At 42.6% G+C, this 23,027-nt stretch overlaps 1 protein-coding gene across 3 annotated transcripts in view; it reads right to left on the bottom strand.

Annotated features, from left to right (window-relative positions):
- Positions 1–12,778, bottom strand: part of NRAP (nebulin-related anchoring protein) — a 78,295-nt gene extending 65,517 nt beyond the window's left edge. For all 3 annotated transcript variants that reach the window (XM_011967515.1, XM_011967517.1, XM_011967514.1), the window contains exons 1-7: positions 12,519–12,778; positions 12,061–12,155; positions 11,382–11,469; positions 6,227–6,331; positions 2,793–2,897; positions 1,708–1,812; positions 572–676 (exon numbers count right to left, since the gene is read on the bottom strand). In XM_011967515.1, the coding sequence (XP_011822905.1) occupies positions 572–676; positions 1,708–1,812; positions 2,793–2,897; positions 6,227–6,331; positions 11,382–11,469; positions 12,061–12,155; positions 12,519–12,590 (675 nt within the window). In that variant the 5' untranslated portion in view covers positions 12,591–12,778. The remainder of the gene's footprint in view (positions 1–571; positions 677–1,707; positions 1,813–2,792; positions 2,898–6,226; positions 6,332–11,381; positions 11,470–12,060; positions 12,156–12,518) is intronic.
- Positions 12,779–23,027: the final 10,249 nt, after the last annotated feature.

The raw sequence follows: 23,027 nt of genomic DNA, 5'->3' as shown, positions 1-23,027 counted from the left end.
AATGTCTGCTACATTCTCCCTCCCTCCACCTCCAAGCAAGGAAAGAAAGAGGGATCTTACGTGCAAACCACTGCATCTTGGCCTCCCTCATTTCTCTTTCTCTTTTTTAAATTTAATTTAAGTTCCAGAATATATGCGCAGGATGTGCAGGTTTGTTACATAGGTAAATGTGTGCCATGGTGGTTTGCTGTATCTATCAGCTCATCACCTACGTATTAAGCCCGGCACGTATTAGCTATTTATCCTGATGCTCTCCCTCCCGCCATCTCCCCACCATGGGCCCTAGTGTGTGTTGTTCCCCTCCCTGTGTCCATGTGTTCTCATTGCTCAGCTCCCACTTATAAGTGAGAACATGGGGTGTTTGGTTTTCTATTCTTGTATTGGTCTGCTGAGGATCATGGCCTCCAGCTCCATCCATGTCCTTGCAAAGGACATGATCTTGTTCCTTTTTATCATTCTATTATACAGATACATGCACGTGTATGTTCACTGCAGCACTATTCACAAGAGCAAAGACAAGGAATCAACCCAAATGCCCATCAGTGATGGACTGGCCTCCCTCCTTTCTTACATCACTTTGAAGCTGTGCCACAGCCTTGCTCCGTAGCAGCTCAGGAGTATCCGCCACCGTGGAGAACCTGGAGATGCGTTCATCATGCCCTCTCTTATATTCCACCTGATGGGAAGACAGTAGAGTCAAGGGTGCACCCACCTCACAGCCTCTGCAATGACCTCTCCCTGTGGCTCTCCTAAAGCTGCACCATCAGGCTACACTCAACGCAAACCTGTGGCAAGTCTTCTGTGGCTTGTTTCATGGGCTCCTCCTCAAAAAGTATCTATGCCAATGTGCTAAGTCCAGGAGTGTGCCAGGGATTGCCACACTCCAACAAATATTAACTTGCTTAATCTCCACAACAATCACATTTGGCAGGACCAATGTTTTTCTCACTTTACAAATGAGAAGCCAAGGAAGAGAGAAATTAAGTAATTTGTCTATGGTCACTTAGCACTAAGGGATAGAGCCAGGATTCAAATTTCAGCATTCTGGCTCCAAAATCTGAGCTTTTAACAAATAAACTTTGCTACTCTTCCGGTGGACCTGACACCCAGTTAAAAATTAGTGTCTTCGGCTGGGCACGGTGGCTCACACCTGTAATCCCAGCACTTTGGGAGGCTGAGGCGGGTAGATCACAAGGTCACCATTGTTGCCCTGGCCAACATGGTGAAACCCCATTGCTACTAAAAATACAAAAATTAGCTGGGTGTGGTGGTGGGCACCTGTAGTCCAGCTACTCAGGAGACTGAGGCAGGAGAATCACTTGAACCCAGGAGGCGGAGGTTGCAGTGAGCCGAGATTGTGCCACTGCACTCCAGCTGGCGACAGAGCAAGACGCCTTCTCACAAAAAATAAAAATAAAAAATATAAAAATAAAAAATGTCTTCAATGCTAAAGCAAACTCAAGAAATCATGTGGTCCAGGCTTTGGGTGAACTACACAGTCTTCTCTGTATTTTATAGATAAGGTCCAATCACCGCACAGAGAATACTTGACAGGGAAAAGGCAAGAACACAGTTTTCTCTGTAATATGACACCTGTGGTACCTACCTCCCCAAAGCACTCTTTTATTGTTTTTTCCCTAAACCATGGGGGTTCTTTAACGACAAAAATTAGCATAATCAATGGTGAAAAAGCACCCAGACACTCACTTGGCTGGCCAGCTGGTTGGCTTTCTTGGCCCTTTGATAAGCAGGTGTGATCATGGCTGGAAAGCTCCCCTTGCCCCTGGGCTGCTCATAGTCTTCTGTATATTCCTGTTGGTCAGAACCAATGTCAGCATGAGAACTGAGATGATATTGAATGACAGCTAAGAAAACTGCAATAAAACCAATGAAACTAGATTTATGAAGTGCTTCGGAAATATTTCAATCACCTGTAATAAATTTAAATATGGCTTATAATTGGCAATTTGAATAAAACCATCAGCACTGAAGAACTCATATTTCCCATGTCAAAGGGGCTCCTCTTCAATGTTCATATCAAAATATGGGGACCTAGCACAACTCAAGGGCTGCCCTTTGACTCTAAGGCCTATAGGTAACACAGCCATTAATTAATATGTGGGTGACTTTCCTGTAACTCGTCTGCTAGCAAGAGTCCTACAGTATTGGAAGTAAAATGTCTCTGATTCTTTCCTTCTGACTTTGAATATCTCTGATGATTAGTTTTCCTAATGAGACTTAACACCTTAGCATTTGTGTTTCTAGCGTTTTCTTTCCATTTTCTAAAGGAAAAGTCATGAGGACTAACAGTGTTTTCCAAAGTAGATTCTTCAAAGGGTAAGTGTACCTAGAGGTAACTAGGAGGGATCTAGTTACCTAGAGTGTAACCTGTGCAAATGGTTGAGGATTTCCACAATTCAGGCTAAAATTGTCTTCCCTATGTGAAAGCCTGCTAAGATCTCTTACGATTCTGGAGGTCAGTACTTTAAAATGGGCCATCAGGGATGATTCCTTCTGGAGGTTCTAGAGGATAATCTGTTTATCTGCCTTTTCCAGCTTCTAGAGGCCCCCACATTTCTAGTTCCTGCCCTACATGGCTTTGGCCTCTGCTTCTGTCACTGCATCACCTTTCCTCTGACTCTGACCCTCCTGGTTCCAGAGATTAGGACATGGGTGTCTTTGGGGATGATAGCATCATTCTGTCTACCACAATTGTAAAAGTCAAGGAACAGTCAAACTAATTGCTAAGTAATTGCTAAACCAATTCCTAAAGCAATTTCTAGGGTGCTTACCTCACCAAGAGACTTTCGAGCCTCAACCATCCTTACAATTTCGGGGTCTGGCAGAGCTCCTGGGCACCACGCATTCCCTTCCCTATATCCAGTCCAATAGGCTCTCTACAAAGGAAGCACACGAAGGGATACAAACACATGTCCCAGACTCCCAGTAACACTTACATACATTGTCAAAAGAAGATATTCTTAAACATTATAAACTCCTATTGGTAAATCCTGGGTCTTAGCTAACTGAAATGTTCATTTCTTTCAGGCTAGAAAATGACCTAAGTTTCTAAATAATTGAACTTTCTGAAGACCACTATGTCACAGGAAAATTTGGAATATAACAGCATTTTCTTGCACACCATTGCATCAGGATTGGGTGAGGAGGAGGGGAAATCACTGCAATCAGGTAATCTGAGATTAATCAACATTACTCAGACAAATGTCAAAAACCTACTACCTGTTACTTGACAACTGACAATGGAAAGAAAAGAAAAAAAAAAAAAAGGAAAGGCAAAGTTTCTCTTTTAAGATACTCATGACCTACCACCTTGGGAGATAAAACTAACATGAAACAAATAGCAATTAGAAAACAGTTATGGTTTAAGTGTATTGTCTGAGTGATAAGTACAATAAGAATCTTTAAAAAGCAGTCTGTAAGAGATGGGTCCCATTTGGAGCAGGAAGATAGAATTTGAGCTGTACCTCCAGGGCTGAGGGCAATTAGCAGAGGCCAAGGGAGAAAAAATGGCATCCACTCTAGAAGGTCAGTTCCATGAGGGCAGGGATTTTTGTGTTTGGTTCACTAATGCATCCCAAAAGCTTGGAACAGTATGTAGCAACTCATAGACTCAATAATTATTTGTTGAATAAATTCCAGGAATGTGGGCTGCCATGAATAAAAGCATGAAGGCAGTGATGGGCTCAGTACTTAGGACCATGAGGAGCTGGGTTTGACTGGACCCGAGGGAAAGAGATGGGGAGCCAGGTGGGCTGGAGGGGGGCAAGTTGGACAGGTTGGGTAGAGCTAGCCTTTGGAGATCTGGAAAGACAGATTATTCATATGTGAAATTACACTCAACCTGACTAGCAATCAGGGACATCTAAATTGAAACAAGATGCAGATTGTCCAAACACTTATCTGACAATACCAAGTGCTGGTTAGAATGTGGGGAAACAGGCATTCTCACAAACTGCCTTTGGGAATATAAAATGTACAGCTATTTTAGAATGCAATTTGATCCCCAATTAAAATTTAAAAGGGACATACCCTTTGATCTAGCAACTTTGTTTTTTCATTAGCTAGTCTAGAAAAAAACTCATTTGTGTACAAAAGAGGTCTTGAACAAGAGTGTTCATTGCAACTTTGCAATAGAAAAAAATTTTTTGAATAATCCTGTAATCCTGTCTATCAATAGGATAGTATAGTATTGTACATCCATTCTTTTTTTGTTGTTGTTGAGACAGAGGCTTGCTCTGTCACCCAGGACGGAGTGTAGTGGCACTATCTCAGCTTACTGCAACCTCTGCCTCCCAGGTTCAAGCAATTCTCCTGCCACAGCCTCCTGAGTAGCTGGGATTACAGGCACATACCACCATGTCTGGCTAATTTTTGTATTTTTAGTAGAGACGAGGTTTTGCCATGTTGGCCAGGCTGGTCTCGAACTCCTGACCTCAGGTGATCCACCCACCTCGGCCTCCCAAAGTTCTGGGATTACAGGCGTGAGCCATAGCACCCGGCCTTGTACATCCATTTTTAATGGTGCACCTATGATCCACCCATTCACGATGGCTTAAAAGGATGCTGATATAGAAATATTTCCAAGATATTTGTTGAGTGAAAACTACTTCACAACAATGCATATTGTTTCATGAAAAAAGTATACATTTAATATACTGTAAACGAAAAATAAAATGCTAAGCCCCCTACCCATCAGAACAGACCCCTCCTCTCAGCCAAGGACATTCCAAAGTTAACCTGCAAAACTGGTTTAGGCCATGATGGGAAGGGGGAGGTCAAACATGTCTCATTATACCCACCTCCCTTTTGGAATTCAGGAAAAGCCTACGGACCAGTATTAATACCAACACAGACTTTAAGTCTGATAAGAAATATTTACAATCTATTCTCTCTGAAACCTGCTACTTGGAGGCTTCATCTGCATGATAAAACTTTGGTCTCCACAATCCCTTATTGTAATCCAGACATTTCTTTCTATTGATTTCAGGTCTTTAGTTAATAACTCTTTCAACCAACTGCCAATCAGAAAACTTCAAATCTACCTACAACCTGAAAGCCCCCACTTCGAGTTGTCCTGCCTTTCCAGATGGAACCAATATACACCTCACATGTACTGATTGATGTCTCATGTCTCCCTAAAATGTATAAAAGCAAGCTGTACTCTGACCACCTCTGGCACAGGCTGTCAGGACCTCCTGAGGCTGTGTCGTGGGCGTATCCTTAACCTTGGCAAAATAAACTTTCTACATGGATTGAGACCTGTCTCAGATACTTTTGGTTTATATAACATATATACGTATGTAATTTTCAATAACAAATAATACTAGCTGATATTTATTGTGCCTACCACTGTTCCAAGATCTTTTGATCATCACAATATCATTATGTTAGGAAGTGTTTGAAGTTCACCTTACAGATGAGAAAGTTGAAGTAAAGAACGGTTAAATAACTCATTCAAGATCCTTCAATAAATGGTAGTAAACATGTCCAAAAGTAAACTCTAGAAAGACAGATATAGATAGTTTTATTTGCAAATCAAGAGAGAAAAGTCTGGAAGGATGCTACCCACAAGGTTGATGAAAGCGGGTACTTCTACAGGGAAAACTGGAATTGGAGGTGGTGGATAAAGGGTTACCTTTGTACTGTTTGGATTTTTTTTTTTTTTTTACAGTGAGAATAATGCAAATTCTTATGCATATATTATGTGTGTAAATAAAATAAATGGCTAAGGAATTCTGAAATGATGAGTCTGTCAACAGACAGGGGAGGTGGGAAGAGTAAGTCAGGGATACCCGGGAAGGGTGGAGAGAAGCTGGAGAGAGGACAGCCCAGAGGAGGGAAAGAAGCCATCTTGGGAAGCCTCGTAAAGGTCCAGGCAGGAAATGATGTGATCAGAACTGGGAGAGTGGAGAGAAAGGGGTGGAGCTGAGTAAGTGTTGGAGAAAGAAAGGGTAGTCTTCGTTTCAAACCTGGGTGATAGAAATATAGTGGCTGGAAGGGGAAGACAGTGAACCTGGTCTGGGGCAGATAGAGTTCAGGTGATGTTAGGACATGCTGATTGAGGTCTTCCATAGACAGTAGGAATTACAAACTGGATGAAAGGAAACCTACTTGATTTTCTCTAGAAGTAATAATAATAATACATTCAATTGACATAGTATGTCATTCTTTCTTTTTCCAAACCCACTTATCACTTTTCTCTCACCTCATTTGCCAGGGGCTGCCTGTTAGGTGCACCTTCCTTATCCTTGGATTTCATGTCCCAGTGAAAAACTGATTTAAACTGTTCACCGTCTTCTTGGTCATGGATCTGCACAAGGAAGATGTCGTCAGTGATGTTTCCATCAGAAAAGAGAAAAAAAATAGACAAACAATTCCTAGCTAAAATTGGGGGATTTTGCTCAGTCTCGACTGCAAAGCACTGAGCTACAAGGCACACTGCGCTGTCAGTCTCCCTGTGGTTTCATCTGCACCACCAACCAAGTGGCACATATAGAACACCTGCTGTGTGCAAAGCTCTTTGGAGCAGTGCAATTAAAGTGACCGAGACAAAGTCTTTATAAACCTACCACACAATACAAATTAGAGTAACCTGAGAAAACACTGGGCATTAGAGTAGTGGTTCTTAATTTTAGTCGTGTAATCATCACCCAGGGAGCTTGTTAAAATGCTGGCTCCGCAATTTTGTGTGTCTCACAATTTTACCTTTAACACCCTGATTTGTAATAAACCTTGAGTTAATTTTTACGTATAGATAACTGTCAAGGTTCATTTTTTTCTGTATAAATACCCAATTACTACAGTACTGTTTATTGAAAAATCATTCTTGCTATGGTAAATTGCAGTGATGCCTTTCTCGTAATTCAAGTGACCATATACATGCAGCCCTATTTCTGGACCTTGTATTGGAGTCCACTGGTCTATTTCTCTCTTCTTGTGCCAATTCTATGCTGAGTCAATAGAGTAAGTCTGCTTTTATAGAGTAAGTCTTGAAATCTGGTGAGTCCTTCAATTTTGTTCTTTGGTTTCTTGGCTATTTTTGAAGCTTTGTGTTTTTATATTCGTTTCAGAATCAGTCTGTCCATTTCCACAGAAAAACACCAGGATTTTGAATGGGACTGCCTTGAATGTATAGATTAATTGGGGGAAACTGACCTCTCAGTAACATCTTCATAACCTTGAGATAGACAAAGATTTCTTAAATGGAAAAAGAACTAACTATAAAAGAAAAAAAATCAGAAGGTCTTAGGTCCAAACTAAGATATCAAAATTTATTAGGTAGGAGGCGGGGCCCAGAAATCTGCAATTTTGGCCAGGCGCAGTACCTCACGCCTGTAATCCCAGCACTTTGTGAGGCCGAGGCAGGCAGATCACTTGAGGCCAGGAGTTCGAGACCTGCTTAGCCAACACAGTGAAACCCCATCCCTACTAAAAATAGAAAAAATTAGCTGAGCATGGTGCTGCACGCCTGTAGTCCCAACTACTCAGGAGGCTGAGATATGAGAATCACTTGAACCCAGGAGGCGGAGGTTGCAGTGAGCTGACATCATGCCACTACACTACAGCCTGGGCAAAAAAAAATGAGATCCTGAAAAAAAAAAAGAAAGAAAGAAAGAAAGAAATCTGCAATTTTTACAAGCTGAAGTTTAAATTCTTAATTTTAAACATAATGAGAAAACAAGCTCAGAGAAAAGTTTAAACCCAAAGAATTCTTGTTCCCTATCGAGGGCATCTTCTGACATTGACTCTCCACGGTTCCTACTGCTTAATGCTACTTGATGTGTATATTTTAAATATATACATTGAGAGATCTTTACATGCTTTTTCCTTGTATTTTTAAGAAACAAATGAACGTTACATAAACTTAAAGTGGGCTTTGTTTGCTTGTTTGTTTGTTTGTTTGTTTACCTACAAATAACACTACCAATATTTTGGGCCAGTTAATTATTTGTTGTGGAGGACTGCCTCAAGCATGGCAAGATGTTTAGCAGCCTCCTAGGTCTCTACCCACCAGATGCAATAATACCGCACCAACACCAGTCGCGACAATCAATATGTCCCCAGACAGTAACAAATGTCCCCCAGGTAGGGGTTGGGGAAAACTGCCCTCCTTGAGAACAATCTACTTTAGTAATCAGAAACACATGGCCAAAATAGATATTCTGTCCACTTCTAGAAAGTTATATTTGCTGTCCTCCTTCCCCAGTGCAAATCTACCACTGGGGAGGGTTTGCCTCCTCCAGGGACCTTTCTTGAGATTCATGATTACATCGAGGAAATAGAGGAAAAAATGCCATAAATCTGACCAGTGGGGTAAGGAAGGATGAAGGGCTACATTTCATCCTCTGAATAGAAAAAAAGCCTAGATGTTTTATTTTTCTAAAAATTCCATTCACACCTATCAAAGAGGAAATTCTATCTTTGCAAATATTTATTTTCCAAAGGGTGACATTTAGGAACAAAACACTGCAAATCAGCTCTGAATGCCAGCTTAAAATCTTTGCTTTTCTCCTTCATCACCATCACTGAAAACTCTCTTTCCTTTTTTGATTTTAGCACTTGCACAATGAACTTTTTTTTATTCAATTGTCAAAGTCTCTCAGAGATCACAAGGAGGTGAAAGGTAATTCACAGCACACCCTCGGGCAGTTGTAAGAGCTGGGCCCTGTAAGGGACATGGTTGTCCATTTTACTTTGTCTCTGGTGGGCAAGAAGGAGAAAGTGATCTCAGTAGACAACACACACATATACACACACACACCCCATATACACATATATACATACGTACATAAACACCATACACACATATATACATACATACATACATAAACACCATACACACATATATACACTCACTATATACACATATATACATACCACATACACCTATACATATCCCACATGCATACACATATACATACATACACATATATACATACACACCAAATACATGCATATAATACACATGAACATGTGCACACACATACACATGCACACACATCACATACACACATATAGATGTGTGTGCATACACATTCACACCTACATACACACATATACACACTCCCCAGATGCACACACACATATATATACACACATATACACTGTCACATAGACACAAACAAATACACACACACAGGCCTCCTGGGAAGCTCACATCACTGTCTGTGGCTGGAAATAGAACCAGCAACAATTCTAGCCTTGCTCCAGGTCGGGCCTGTCATACACAGTTAAAATAAAGTGAGTCCACTCCCACTTCAAAAAAAGGAAAATAGTGTGAAACCTGTTGTGTAATTATTAGGTGGAGATGTGCCCGCTGTGGCTCAGTTAGAGGGAAAATACAGACATTATGGATCTTTCTGTAGACAGTGTAATAAATGCAAACAGTATTCTGATGTAAAGTACATCTCATATTTTATCTGTCAAATCCTCGCTACACAACTGCGGAAACATCTGGATATTTGAAAACATGAACAAGTGCTTTTTGTCTTCTAGAGAGTTTGCCACCCTCTGGGTATATATGAAAGTGAGCCACTAACAAATATTCTAAAGTTAAACAGATCTGGATTTGTGCCCAACCAGCTGGGTAAACTAGGCAGGTTATTTAACCTCTCTGAGCCTCAGTTTCCTCAACTATAACATGATAATATTACAGAAGGCTCTTGTCAAGAACACATGAGATAATATAAATAACTTATCAGAGTGTTTAGCACTCTGTTTAAGTAAGAGCTATATACAGTATTTACTTTAATTTCATGTAGCTGCCCTCAGACACCAAGAGATGAAAACAAAGTCCTGAAAGAATTAGGCTTCTCAGTAACCTGGGATTGCTTGTGAATTCTTAAGACTTGTGAATCCCTAGGAAGCAATGATATCTGAGCAACAATTTAAGCCTCCGTTTCCTCATCGTAAAATGGGATAACAGTAGTATCAACTTCATTGGGTTGCGATGTATGTTAAATGAATTAAGTACTTCTACAGTAAATGCTATATAAGCTTGTTAAATAAAAGAAATAATAAACTCACAATTAGTTCTAAGCATTTAGTGAAAATAAGGTATCTTGGCAGCATGTGTAGACAGCCACACAGCAAGACCACTACCTCTATCTCATATACAGTTTCTTGGGAGGAGGACAGTTGGGCAAGGAAGGGAGTCAGTATGAGGTGGAGCAACATTAGGAAGGGAATCTTGGGTAAGGAGGGATTACTAGAGAACCTTTCACCTCATGGGTAATTTTCTAATTTTAGAAAGCCACTAAAACTTCATCCCACAGAGCAACCTCGTGTGGGCATGGGTTATAGAAGCTCAATGATTCATCATTTTAGTAGGTGCAAGAGTTACGTCGATAGCTGGTTATTTGACAAAACTCCACTATTAGATTTTCAAGAGGTTGGATTTGGCAGTGTGGCCTCCATGTTTACCTCCCCATCCCAACTCCACACCTCCTAAACTAAACTTCCTTTCCAAAGGAAAACATCTTTGACCTATTCCCACCCCAAGGGGAAAACAGGCTGTCAATAATCCTAAGTAATGACTGAATTCAGAGAGACTTGAGTGTGAAACTAAAGGTTTTGATTTTACGTACCAGAATGTCACAGGGAAAAGTCAAGATCCTCGTAATATGTTCCAACTATGTAAGCATTGTTTTATGTAGTAAGCCTCTAGTGTGTGCAGAGCCTACTCTATAAACTGTCATCATTTTATGAAACAGTCTTGAGCTGGTCAAGACACAAAGATTATACTGAAATCAAGGACCTCAATTATTCTATCTACATTATCCTGTATATTGGCCCCTAATATTGTGGGAGAACAAACAGTCACATTTGTTACTCAAATGCACTTTACATGTGTATGTGGAGGAAATGGGCAGCTTCACATGCAGACAGAGACACTTAAAAACTTTACAAGTGCCTAAGCATTGTTAATGGATATATAATATTTGCACATATTTATGGAGTACATGTAATATTTTGTTACGTAAGAATGTGTAATGATCAAGTGAGAGTATTTAGGGTGTTTCGCCTCAAGTATTATTTCTATTCCAGCTATTTTGAATTATATGATACATTGTTGTTAATTGTGGTCACCCTACTCTGCTAAAACGCATTACAACATATTCCTTCTTTTATTTATTTAATTTTCTAAGAAATAAAGACAAGGTCTCACTAATGTTGCCCAGGCCAATCTCTAACCCCTAAGCTCAAACCACCTGCCTGCTTTGGCCTCCCAAAGTCTTGGGATTACAGGTGTGAGCCACCGTGCCTGGCTAGAACATATTCCTTCTATCTAATTGTATGTTTCTACCCAGTAACCAACCATTCTCCATACCCTCTGTCCCACTGAAAATTAAATAACTTACCCCACTGATGGCCTCTGGAAATGTCCTCACATTTAGATTTAATGGAGTGTGATAGACACTGGTGAAAGTGTTGTTCTTAGGGTTATGGCTACAACAAATAGGTATAAATCAAAATTAGAAATGTACTTTATCCAAATGATGGAGGGACTATTCTTAAGATTATTTTTAAATAATAACAGTTATTTTTTAAAAAAATCAATAAATATAAAACTTAAAAATTAAGTTCATGATTTTCCAGGCAATGCATCTTACAGAAAAAAAAAAAAAGCAAATCAAATAAAATCAACATATACAACTGAAAGCCTAAATCTAACTGGAAATGATCACTTGAAAACTTCCTAAAGAAAGTAAAAAAGGATTCTGAAATTATTTAAAAGAAAATACTTCAAAGCTCTATATGCATATTTATGGCCATTATATTTTTCTGCACGATATTTAATCATTTGACACGAGGTTATAGTGGATATATTTGATCTTTTACTTGGAAGAAATTTGAAATTTTGTGTCCATTGCATAAAATCCCACCTTAGGTCTTTTTAATGACAGGATACAAGTGAACACTTTGGGGAAGATATTTCTTGGATTTAACCCCAGGGTATATGATTTGAACATTTAGTTGGCTCCTTGTTGAAAAACAAATAAAACTCAAGAGGTAGTGGTGGGGACATCAAACACTTACGCGTGACAGTACGGCTTTTTCTGGTGACTCACAAAGTTATTAACAGACAGCATCATCTTGCAAACTTCACAGTGAAAACAGGCTTTATGCCATATCTAGAAATCATACAGAGAAGATTTAGCAATTACCTTTTCTCCCCCAGACTCAAGGTTCTTATATATTTCAGGGGACAAAAATGAACTTCGAGGATAAAATGGTGATTTAAAAAAATTAAAAACCACACACACAGCTATAACAACACTCACAGTTAAATAAATGGATAACTTTTTCTTTTCGAGACAACATAGAAGAAATAGAAATGGGTAGAACTAAATAAAGGTGGGAAAATACAACTTTTTCTTGTGGTTCAAAAAAATTTAACTGAAAATTAAATTTCCATATTTACCTATGTCCATATGTGAGAAGGTCAATTTCCTGTGTTTGTTATTATTCACAAAAGCCAAGAAATGTCTACTGACCTGATCTATACAGCTGATCTTCTCAGCAGGATAAACCCCATACCCACACCTAGAGCAAGCCTGCACATTCATCTCGAAGTCGGAAGGGAGAAGACAAAGATAGGCAACAGGCAAGAAATGCAAGGAGAACCCCCAGTCTAGTTCAAGCCTTCAAAATCCGACGTCTCTAAAATTCCTGTGGGCGCCTCGATCGTTCAGAGTCCAACTTCCACTTTCCTTTGCTGACCTTCTAGTTTGAAGTCAGCAGTTGGATGGTTTTTAAAGCTGCCACTTACTCAAGGGGCTATTTTGGCCACTCACTCAGCACGCATGCGTCTGGGAAATAAGGTGGAAGTATTTCTAGCTGACATGCTTCTCTAAATAGAAAAATGAACTCACAACAGCATCATGTTTATGTGGATAACCAAATCCTGGTGTATGATCAGGCAGCATCGAGTGGTTTAGCACTAGCTGTGATCATGACCCAAGAAAAGAACCTAAAGGAAGATGCCACACCGTCATCCAACAATCAAATTAGAAAAGCTTGCTCTATGCATCCTATGACTAAAGCAGAAAAGCCAGCTCCCAAAAATATAGAAAATAAAATAGGATTGATTCACTCCTTTAAATGGATAAATATCACACTTGAGTTTTAACTTTACCTACCCAAAGTGTTTACAACAGTGAAACTAAACACTTAATAAGGTATCAATTTGTGTTTAGCTTCTACTGGAACGCAAAACTAAAAACAAATGAGAACTCTTGGTGTTTTGACCTCTGTATTTTATTCTAGAATGTTCCAAGAAGGCCTTTGTGCTTGGTCCCTTGCCTCACAGGCCTTAAAAGGGGTAACATGAAGACAGAATCTCTCTTCCTGGCTTTGGGAAACCTCTCATTGCCTCAGTCTCTGCTAATGTCACCTTATCACCTTATAGAAATACCTGATACAAAATGGTACCTCACCTGTCCCCACTCCTATCTCATTATCTTCTATTACTCTTAGTCTGCTTGATGGAATTCATGTCGGTATCACAACTGGACATATTACATGTTAATGTTTCTACTTTTAAAAATCGTGTCTCTCCCATCAAAATATGAGTTCTATCTAAACAGGATCCTTGGTCCTTTTTGCCACTTCTATATGCCCCATGCCTAGAACAAGGCCTGGCAATAAAAGGTGCTTCATAAGGATTTATTGGATTAATGAAATAAATTTAATACTCACACCAAAATGCCTATAGAGTCCAGGTATGAAGTCATAGGTAATGGTAGGAACTTTTCCAAAGAGATGAGCACTCATCCCATCTGAAGCAGGCAACTGCTCCTCAGTCCCAGCCAACTGTCATCATGAAAGAATCAGCATCCCACATTGCCAAATAATCTGATTTTTCCAGAATATTTTCCAAATATTCTGAGCACATCGGAAGTCTGCATTTACACATGAAATTTCTCTTTTTGTATATAAAACAATATAACAGAGTCATGGGCAGAATTTGGCCAGCAGGTTATCAATTTGTGACCTTGGCCCTAAATGCTCTGAGGTTAGGCTGGTGTCCCCAGGTAGGGTGGAATGAGATCAGTAGTATTTTGGGTTGTGTTGAGATAGCCAGGGGGTAGGAAGAAGCTCTAAAGCCGATGAAGAAGAGTAGGGTTCAAGTTCACATGAGTATAAGGGGAAGGCTGAGTCTCAGGTTTTCCCACATGGGGCTAGAGGCTCTCTCCACCTGGGAAGGGGACTCAAAGCAAGGACTCCAGGCTCAGCAAGGACTCCCACACTGAAACGTGATCAGGCAGGAGGGCTGCCACCAGCCTGAGCAAATGAGAACAGCAACAGGCACAGCACAAAGACCTGCAGGGTTCCCTGGTTGTTATGCTCTGCACCAGGCTTCTGGGGTGGGGTGGAAGCTCCGATAATCACTGAGAATGAACCGTACCCCAGTCCAGAGGGCTGAAGAATTGGGGGGATTTCATTTTAAAAAGAAGCTTGCAACATTCCTTCTCTGCCTAACCTCGTGATTGCAATCTGTAGCCGTTACGACGGGTTGGTCACATTTGTGAACACAAGAATTACAAAATGCAAGATGCTAAAGAGGATTTGTACCATCACTTCTGATTTATTAGACATTAGAAATTGCTAGGAGAAACAAACCCATAGAACTAGAAATGGGACAGTTTAAGGAACTAGAAGTAAACACTCGTTTCTGGGGCAAGTCAAACACAACCTTCACTGCGTAGTCGGGCCTTGGTCGGTTCACACTACCCTTCTCATGTTATGTATAGCCCCTCCCACTCCTTGGCCTAAGCCCCTCCCACTCGACTCAGGGATTACAGCAGGCCATCCAAGCCAAGCCAGTGAGCACACCACGTTCCTTTGGCCTTAGGAGTTGGTTCAGACAGCATCAGTGTTAGCCTGGGTTGTCCAGAAAACAGAACCTGTGTCAAAGACTTATATGCAAGGACTTTATTCAGAAGTATAATCCAGGGAGCAGGAGTTAGAAGGCAGGAAATGCAGGGCAGGGAACAGTCAGTATCAGGGTTGTTCTTGAGGGGGCCACCAGCTGGTATAAAGTGCATTGAATGGCTTGACCATCTTTCAAGGGGCCATATAAACAACCACTTCTCAGGAACATCTACTAGAGGAAGGAAGGGCCCTGTCTCCCATTGGTGAAAGGTTTGTGCCATTGGCTGTTAATGTCCATGCTGTGTATGTACACAGGGAGTCCCATGGAATATCACACCTCAATATCAACAGGAAAACACCAAGGGCAGCAGAAGGCCAAAGACACTCTTGGTTGTGCCCACGTGAAGATGGCCAGAGCCCTCACAGAGATAGTGGCCACTACCGAGGCTGAGCCGGCTCAAGTAGGCAAAGGCCCTATGGAAGGTGAGTCTGAGTGAATCTAAAGCAGCCCTTCCGGGTGTCTGATGCACTGTGCTCTCAGCCTAGCCCTGGACTTGGGCTTGGTGCCGGTGAGCTGGAGCCAGATCTTGCAGAGCCCTGTGGAGCCTTGATCTGGGAGCTTCGGCCCACACCACCCCACATTGCTCTGGCTTTTTTTAAGTCTTGACTCATAGGGAGCTTTTTGTTTCACATTAATGACTTTTATGTTCAGTATGTGGGCAAGTGGTTTCCTATTGAAAGTTAAATGTAGTCCTCATTTACCTCTTCAATTTCATCCTGTAGATGGTGGTCGCCTTGCTTTAGCCAGTTGAGGTCTTTTTGGACTTGGATTGAGTCATCCAGGATATGAGGTAATCCTGTCTAACTCTGCACCATTTCCAGGGCCCTCCAGGGCTGTGCATATGAACAGGTTTTGAAACTACAGAGAGATGATAAGAGATGTGAAATCAAGGGACAGCTGCTGACTCTTCATTCTGTCACTGTCACTCAGATTAGACGGAAGGTGTTCCTCCCATGCTGGGGGTCTGTTCCTGTTTTAATTTTGTTTCCCCTCTCAGCAAGGACTTGGGCACAGGGAAGTTATTTGGGAGGTGGTCCCATGAGGCAGGAGTGAGGGTTTAAGGCAAATAAGCCAGGGAAAAGAGAAGAGTCAATAAAGAGCATATTCTAAACTAGATATTATACCACTGTTAGCACAGTCTTGCTGGGGACACTCTGAAGATTTGTGTAGAATGTGCCTCAGAATGATGTCACTGAAAGATGGTGGGCTGTGACACATCCACTCAACTCTCATCCCTCATTGGTTGAGGGCAACTGTCAGGGTCATTAACTCCCCTATACCTTTAGAGGAGACCTCTCTGCCCAAGCTTAATGGACTTAGGCAGCTTGAAGAAAGCCTAGAGGTAGGGAAGTGGAGGGTCACTGCTGCGGGGGTGTAAGGAGGGACTGGTGACATGCATGGAGATAACACTGGTGAGCAGAGGGGATGTGATACCAGGTACCCCCAGAGTGGGTCACTCAAGAAAACTGGCAGTGGACAGGGTAAGGGAAAGTGCTTATATGAGATGCACCATGAACTCTTACTGTCCTGCTCTTTCAGGCTGATGGTGTCAACTCTGTTCCATCTGTCCACTCCCCTGCACTGTACAATGCTGCGTCAATACACTTGGGGTGGAGAATTCAGAAAGCAGGGCCTTGACTCGAGCTCTCATGCTTTCCCAGGTCAGACCTGCCCTTGCCCACCACCCTCACCTCTATCCTTGGGGGCTTCCAAGTGTCCTGGGAGAAGTTATTGGGGGTATTCTCCTGGGGTAAAGTCCCACAGGTCCTGGCTGATGGGGGGTCAGCGACCTCAGACTGAAGTTCTTCTGTGCAGTCATTAAGGCATGAGCACTAGATGGTGGTGACCTTAATTAGGCAAGGAGCTCTTACCACCCTAGGGAAATCTAAACATTGGTGAGGTTACCTAATGCCCAAACTTCACTCTCAGAGGTTGAGCAAGTGATCTGTTGGTTTATAGAAACTGTACTGCATCCAGGAAAATTAGAGAAATTCTACATCTCCTCAAACCTAAATCTGGCTTGAAACCACTCTTCAGTTTAAAGTTATATATTAGTCAGGGTTATTCAGAGGGACAGAGCCAATAGGGGATATACACATGTGTGTGTGTATATACATATAAGATTATCAGGGGGAATTGGTTCACACAATGACAAGGCAAAGTCCCATGACTGGCTGCAAGCTAGGAAAAGGGAAAAGCCAGTAGTTTGGCTCAGTTCAAGTCTGAAAGCCCCAAAACCAGGGAAGCTGATAGTGCAGCCCTCAGTCTGAGCCCTTGGGAGGTTGCTGGTGCAAGTCCCAGAGTCCAAGGGCTGAAGAACCTGGAGTCTGATGTCCAAGGGCAGGAGAAGAAGCCTAGTGTCCTGAGAGGCATGGAAAGAGAGAAAGAGGGAGAAGACTTAGCAGACAAGCTTATCCCCTTTCTTCCACCTGCTTTGCTCTAGCCAAGCTGGCAGCCCATTGGATGGTACCCACCCACATTGAGGGTGGGCCTTCCTCTCCCAGACCATCAGCTCCTCTGGCAGCACTCTCCCTGAGACTCCTCTGAGTCTCCTCTGGCAGCACCATCACAGACACATCCAGGAACAATGCTTCATCAGCCATCTAGGCATCCGTCAATTCAATCAAGTTGATACCTAATGTTACCCATCACAGTCGTTGTTTGCTTTGAAGATGGGATTGTGTCATTTGGTGTAAGATAGGGGCCCACAAACTTTTTCTGTAAAAAGTCACGCTGTAAGTATTTTAGGCTTTGCAGGCCATATATAGCCAATCTCTGTTGCATCGTCTTTTTCTTATTCTTCTTTTCTTTTTTTACGACCCTTTAAAAATGTAAACACCATTCTTAGCTTGTGTGCTGTACAAAAACAGACCACAGGTGGCCTGCAGGTGGTAGTTTGCAACCCCTGGTCTGAGGGGCTGCTCACAGGACATCAGGAGCAACCATGTCTGATGTTCTCCTCGGGAGAGGGAGTGGAGAGGAAGGCAGAGGAAATGATTAGGAATTAGTTCAGCCCTATATGGCCTGGGCTTTGATTGCAGTAGAATCTTATTCAGGTGTGAATAATAATATTCAACTGCTGGGGTTACCTTTTCCTGGGCCAGGAAACAACAACACACCCTGTGGGTGGGGTGGAAGTTCCCCTCTGCATCAAGAAATGGATGGTCACACTGCCGAAGGCCACAGAATCAGAAATGAGGCAGCGCTTGGTTGGTATCCATCTGGGTCCACTCAGGAGAGAGAAACCACACAGTAAGCTGAATGAACACAGGCATCCCTCAGTATCCATGGGGGTGTTGGTTCCAGGGCCCCTGAGGATACCAAAATCCATGCGTGCTCAAGTTCCTTATATAAAATGGCATAGTATTTGTATATAACCTACGTGTAATCTCCCATATGCATTAAATCATCTCTACATTATTTAAAGTACCTAATACAATGTAAACACTATGTAAGTAGCTGTTACCCTGTATTTTTTATTTATATCATTTGTATTATTGTATTGTTATTTTCTGCTTGTTTGTTTTTTTAAGTATATTTGATCTGCTGTTGGTGGAATGCTCAGATGCAGAACCTGGGGATATGGAGGATCAACTGTATAACAAATTACAAACTGTAACAGTGAGTTGGAATATCAACAGGTTGGCTAGTAAGAAGTAAAGAGAACTCTGAAAACTGTGGCAATAGCAGATATCCTTGCAAATAACGTATGTGTGCCATAACAAAGTGCCACAGGCTTGGTGGCTTAAACAACAGAAATTTATTTTCTCACAGTTCCAGGGGCTAGAAATCCAAGATCATGGTATCAGCAGGGCTGATTTCTTCAGAGACCTCTCTCTGCTTGTAGATGGCCACCTTCTCCCTGTATCCTCCCATGGTCTTCTCTCTGTATCTGTGTCCTGACTGCAACCAGTCAGACTTGTCAGGGGCTAAGTCTTTACGTGCATAGGGTGTAACTGAGTAACCAATGGGAAACCTCTAGAGGGTACTTTAAACCCCGGAAGATTTTGTAACCAGTGCTCTTGAGCCACTTGCTCCAGCTGGTTCCCACTCTGTGGAGTATACTTTCATTTCAATAAATCTGTGCTTTCGTTGATTCATTATTTCATTCCTTTGTTTATGCATTTTGTGCAATTCTTTGTTCAAAACACCAAGACCCTGGAAAACTCCTAGTCAAGACCCTCCAGTGGTAACAGAGGCACTCTCTACAAAACCACCTGAAGCAGGTGCCAGGGGAAGCTGATGGCTGCTGGGTGTGCTGGCCACCAGCTGCAGTCCAAGAACCGGGTGCTGAGAAGTCATGCCCTCTGAAGGAGCACATCAGACACATGAGAACCAGGAAGCAAAACTCTTTCCATCCTATAATGAATCTGCAGCACCATTTACCCACCAAGCTTTCCCTTGCCTGTGAGGCCACAGGCAAGGGAAAACTACTGAAAGGGCCCAGTTCAGTTTTCACAGAGCAGACAAAAAGGGTGAATTTGAAGTTGTGAGGCAATCATTCAGTAACAGGTGCAACATGAATTCCTTCTTCCAGGGAAGAAAGGAATTCCTCTTGGGCCCTGAGCTTCCTACTCTCTCCACCTGGCAGAAGCCTGCTGGGACCTCAGCAGGGGCCAGGGTTTGGGTTTGGGCTTTGGGTGGTAAGAATGGCATTTCTGTTAATCTTGCAATGTCCTTCATGGAGTCCTGTATAAAGTCATAGCCTGGCCTCACCTGTCCAGTGGAGAACTGGAGAAGCAATCACTGGTGGCACCCCTCAGGGGTGCTCTGCCCAGCAGGGTATGGATGGGGAATTCACCAGCAACCAGAGGGGAGGGCTGGAGGGAAGATTCAGAGGGGCTGGCCCAAGAGCATCTATGAGCCCCTTTGGAAACCATCCCAATAGGGGAGGCTGGGGGACTTTTCTGGAATAAGGGGGAAGGCACATGCTACAATCATGTGAATATAGAAAGGAAACATAAAACAATGGCATGACCCAAGGCTGGAGAGACAAAGGAGGTACATTTAGAAGAAAACATCATTTGGATCCAAAGTGTCAGTACAATTATTACAGACAGAAAAGTTCAAAATGGTTTCTTCCCTTCTGTATTTCCTTCTTGTTGATACTGTGATAATCCAGCTTTAGAGCAATAACTTTGGAATTTCTCGTGCCAGCCTACAATAAGTATCAGGGGAACCCGCCCCCAATATTTCACCATAGGTTCTTTGTATTTTCCCTGTGTTGGCCAGTCTGAGAAATAAAGAGAAAGAGTACAAAGAGAGGAATTTTACAGCTGGGCCGCTGGGGGTGACATCACATATCGGTGGGACTGTGATGCCCACCTGAGCTGCAAAACCAGCAAGTTTTTATTAAGAATTTCAAAAGGGGAGGGGGTGCACCAACAGGGAGTAGGTCACATGCTTTAAAGAGCAAAAAGCAGAGTGAAGATCACATGCTTCTGGGGAAACAGGGCAAGGACAAAATCAGAACTCCTGGTAAGTGTCTGTGTTCAGCAGTGTACGTATTGTCTTGATAAACATCTTAACAGAAAACAGGGTTTGAGAGCAGAAAACCAGTTCAACCTCAAATTTACCAGGGCTGGGGTTTCCCAATCCTAGTAAGCCTAAGGGTACTGCAGGAGACCAGGGCGTATTTCAGTCCTTATCTCATCCACATAGGACAGACACTCCCAGAGCAGCCATTTATAGACCTCCCCCCGAGGAATGCAATTCTTTTCCTAGGGTCTTAATATTAATATTCCTTGCTAGGAAAATAATTTAGCAATATCTCTCCTAGTTGCACATCCGTTTATAGGCTCTCTGCAAGAAGAAAAACATGGCTCTTTTTGTCTGACCTTGCAGGCAGTCAGACCTTATGGTTGTCTTCCCTTGTTCCCTAAAATCACTGTTACTCTGTTCGTTTTCAATGTGCACTGATTTCATATTCAAACACACATGTTTTACAATCAATTTGTACAGGTAACACAATCATTGCAGTGGTCCTGAAGTGACTTACATCCTCAGCAAGAGATTAAAATAAAAAAGGCATAAGAAATTATGAAAGTATTATTAAGGAAGTGATAAATGTCCATGAAATCTTCACAATTTATGTTCCTCTGCTGTGGCTCCAGCTGGTCCCTCTATTCGGGGTCCCTGACTTCCTGCAACAATAAGGAACTGAAATAAGTTTCTTTTCGAACCACCTCTCCATTTGAGCCAGCTGTGAATTCTTGCATGCCAACACATCGTGACATTTGCATGATATAATTTATGATAGAGCATTCTTGTGGATGGAAAATTCATTTTTTAAAGGCAATTTGATTCTACTTCTACCACTAGCAAATCTATGATGGGGGCAACTTTGCTGAGCCTCAAATTCTTTATAAAACGAACAGAGATCAGTTGTAAGAGCCTCTTTTAGCTCTAACACTGATTCACTATATTTCAGGAATAATCTGCAAGATCCTAGATTTACAAATTAGATAAATCAAACAGTAACTTAATCGCTTTACTAATAGTGTTCTTCGTTTCTCAGATGACTCACAATCGAATTTCTTTCTTTCTTTTTTTTTTTTTTTTTTGAGATGGAGTCTCACTCTGTCGCCCAGGCTGGAGTGCAGTGGCACAATCTTGGCTCACTGCAAGCTCCGCCTCCTGGGTTCGCGCCATTCTCTTGCCTCAGCCTCCCAAGTAGCTGGGACTACAGCCGCCCACCACCACGCCCGGCTAATTTTTTGTATTTTTAGTAGAGACGGGGTTTCACCATGTTAGCCAGGATGGTGTCAATCTCCTGACCTCATGATCCACCCGTCTCGGCCTCCCAAAGTGCTGGGATTACAGGCATGAGCCACCGTGCCCAGCCTTGAATTTCTTTACAAAACAAATTATCTTAGTGTCTGAATGGCTTAGTTTACCTCCAACATTTCGGGAACGTGGGTATTAAAAAAAAAAGACTAGGGCAGCCACATTAGAAATTGTGTCACTGCTGGTTAAAAATATTCAGGGATTCAGGATTTTCCCATAAGTTAATCAATTATAATTATTCCCTTACACTTGCCAGGGGTCAGTCTTTTTTTTCAAACCAAGAAAGCGTCCTCACCTGGAGAGATTTGAGAGACAAATACTGAAGTCTCAGGCCCACAGGAAAGCAAACAAACAAAAAGAGAAGATGGCGTTCTTGCCTGATTTCAGACCACTAAGCACGTACTCCATTCATGCAAGGATTTGGTGGTTCCTAAAAGTAAATACTGTATCTCTGATATGAATAAAACTACAATTTCTTCTCAGATATTTTACACCTCAGTGTGATTGAGTTTAGTTGCTTCCTTGAGCCAGGGTGAAGAAAGACGTGTGTGTGTGCGTGTGTGTATGTGTGTTTTGTGGGGTCAGGGTGAACTGGAATGCGTAAGTGTGTGTGTATGTGTTTTGTGGGGTCAGGGTGAACTGGAATCCGTGCGTGTGTGTGTGTGTGTGTATGTGTGTGCTGTGGGGTTGGGGTGAACTAGAATCCGGGGGTGAACTAGAATCCGTGGAAGTGCTCGGTCTCTCCCGTGTTTGACTGACTCCCGGCCGCACACCCAGTCCCTGACACATGGGGGCGCACAACAAACATTTCCCGAAAGATTCGGGAGCAGCATCTCCACCAGCTAGCTGGGCTGCCAGGTGGGTACTTCCTTCAAAGCTGGGAGAGCGTCCTACGCCCACGCGCCCAGGAGGGCGTCCCTGCAAAGCAACGTCTAGGAGACCACAGCGGATGCCACAGCTGGCCCGAAGCGGATCAGCCTTGGGGGGGTAGGCATGCAGAAGCAGGCGCGGAGTCCCCCGGGGGGACGCGAGCAGTTCCAGCTGGGATCCAAGTTTCGCTAGGGAAGAGCCTCTGGCTATGGGAAAGCGGTCTCCGAGTTCATGCTAAGGCCCAGGTCGAGGTCTACACTGGGGGCAGGGAAGTGGAGGTGACCACATGAGCGCCCCATCATTGAGCGCCGCCGCGAAGTCTGCGCTCTTTGGGTCACTTGGAGCGCGGCCAGTTTGGCAGATTTGTTTTTTTCCCGGAACAGCCCGCGGTGGCTGGGCTGTTGCGGAAAAC

This window comes from Mandrillus leucophaeus, unplaced genomic scaffold, assembly GCF_000951045.1.
Source record: "Mandrillus leucophaeus isolate KB7577 unplaced genomic scaffold, Mleu.le_1.0 Scaffold80, whole genome shotgun sequence".
Taxonomy (NCBI): Eukaryota; Metazoa; Chordata; class Mammalia; order Primates; family Cercopithecidae; genus Mandrillus; species Mandrillus leucophaeus.
The sequence above is the reverse complement of the archived record's forward strand: the minus strand, read 5'-3'. Positions and strand labels throughout refer to the sequence as shown.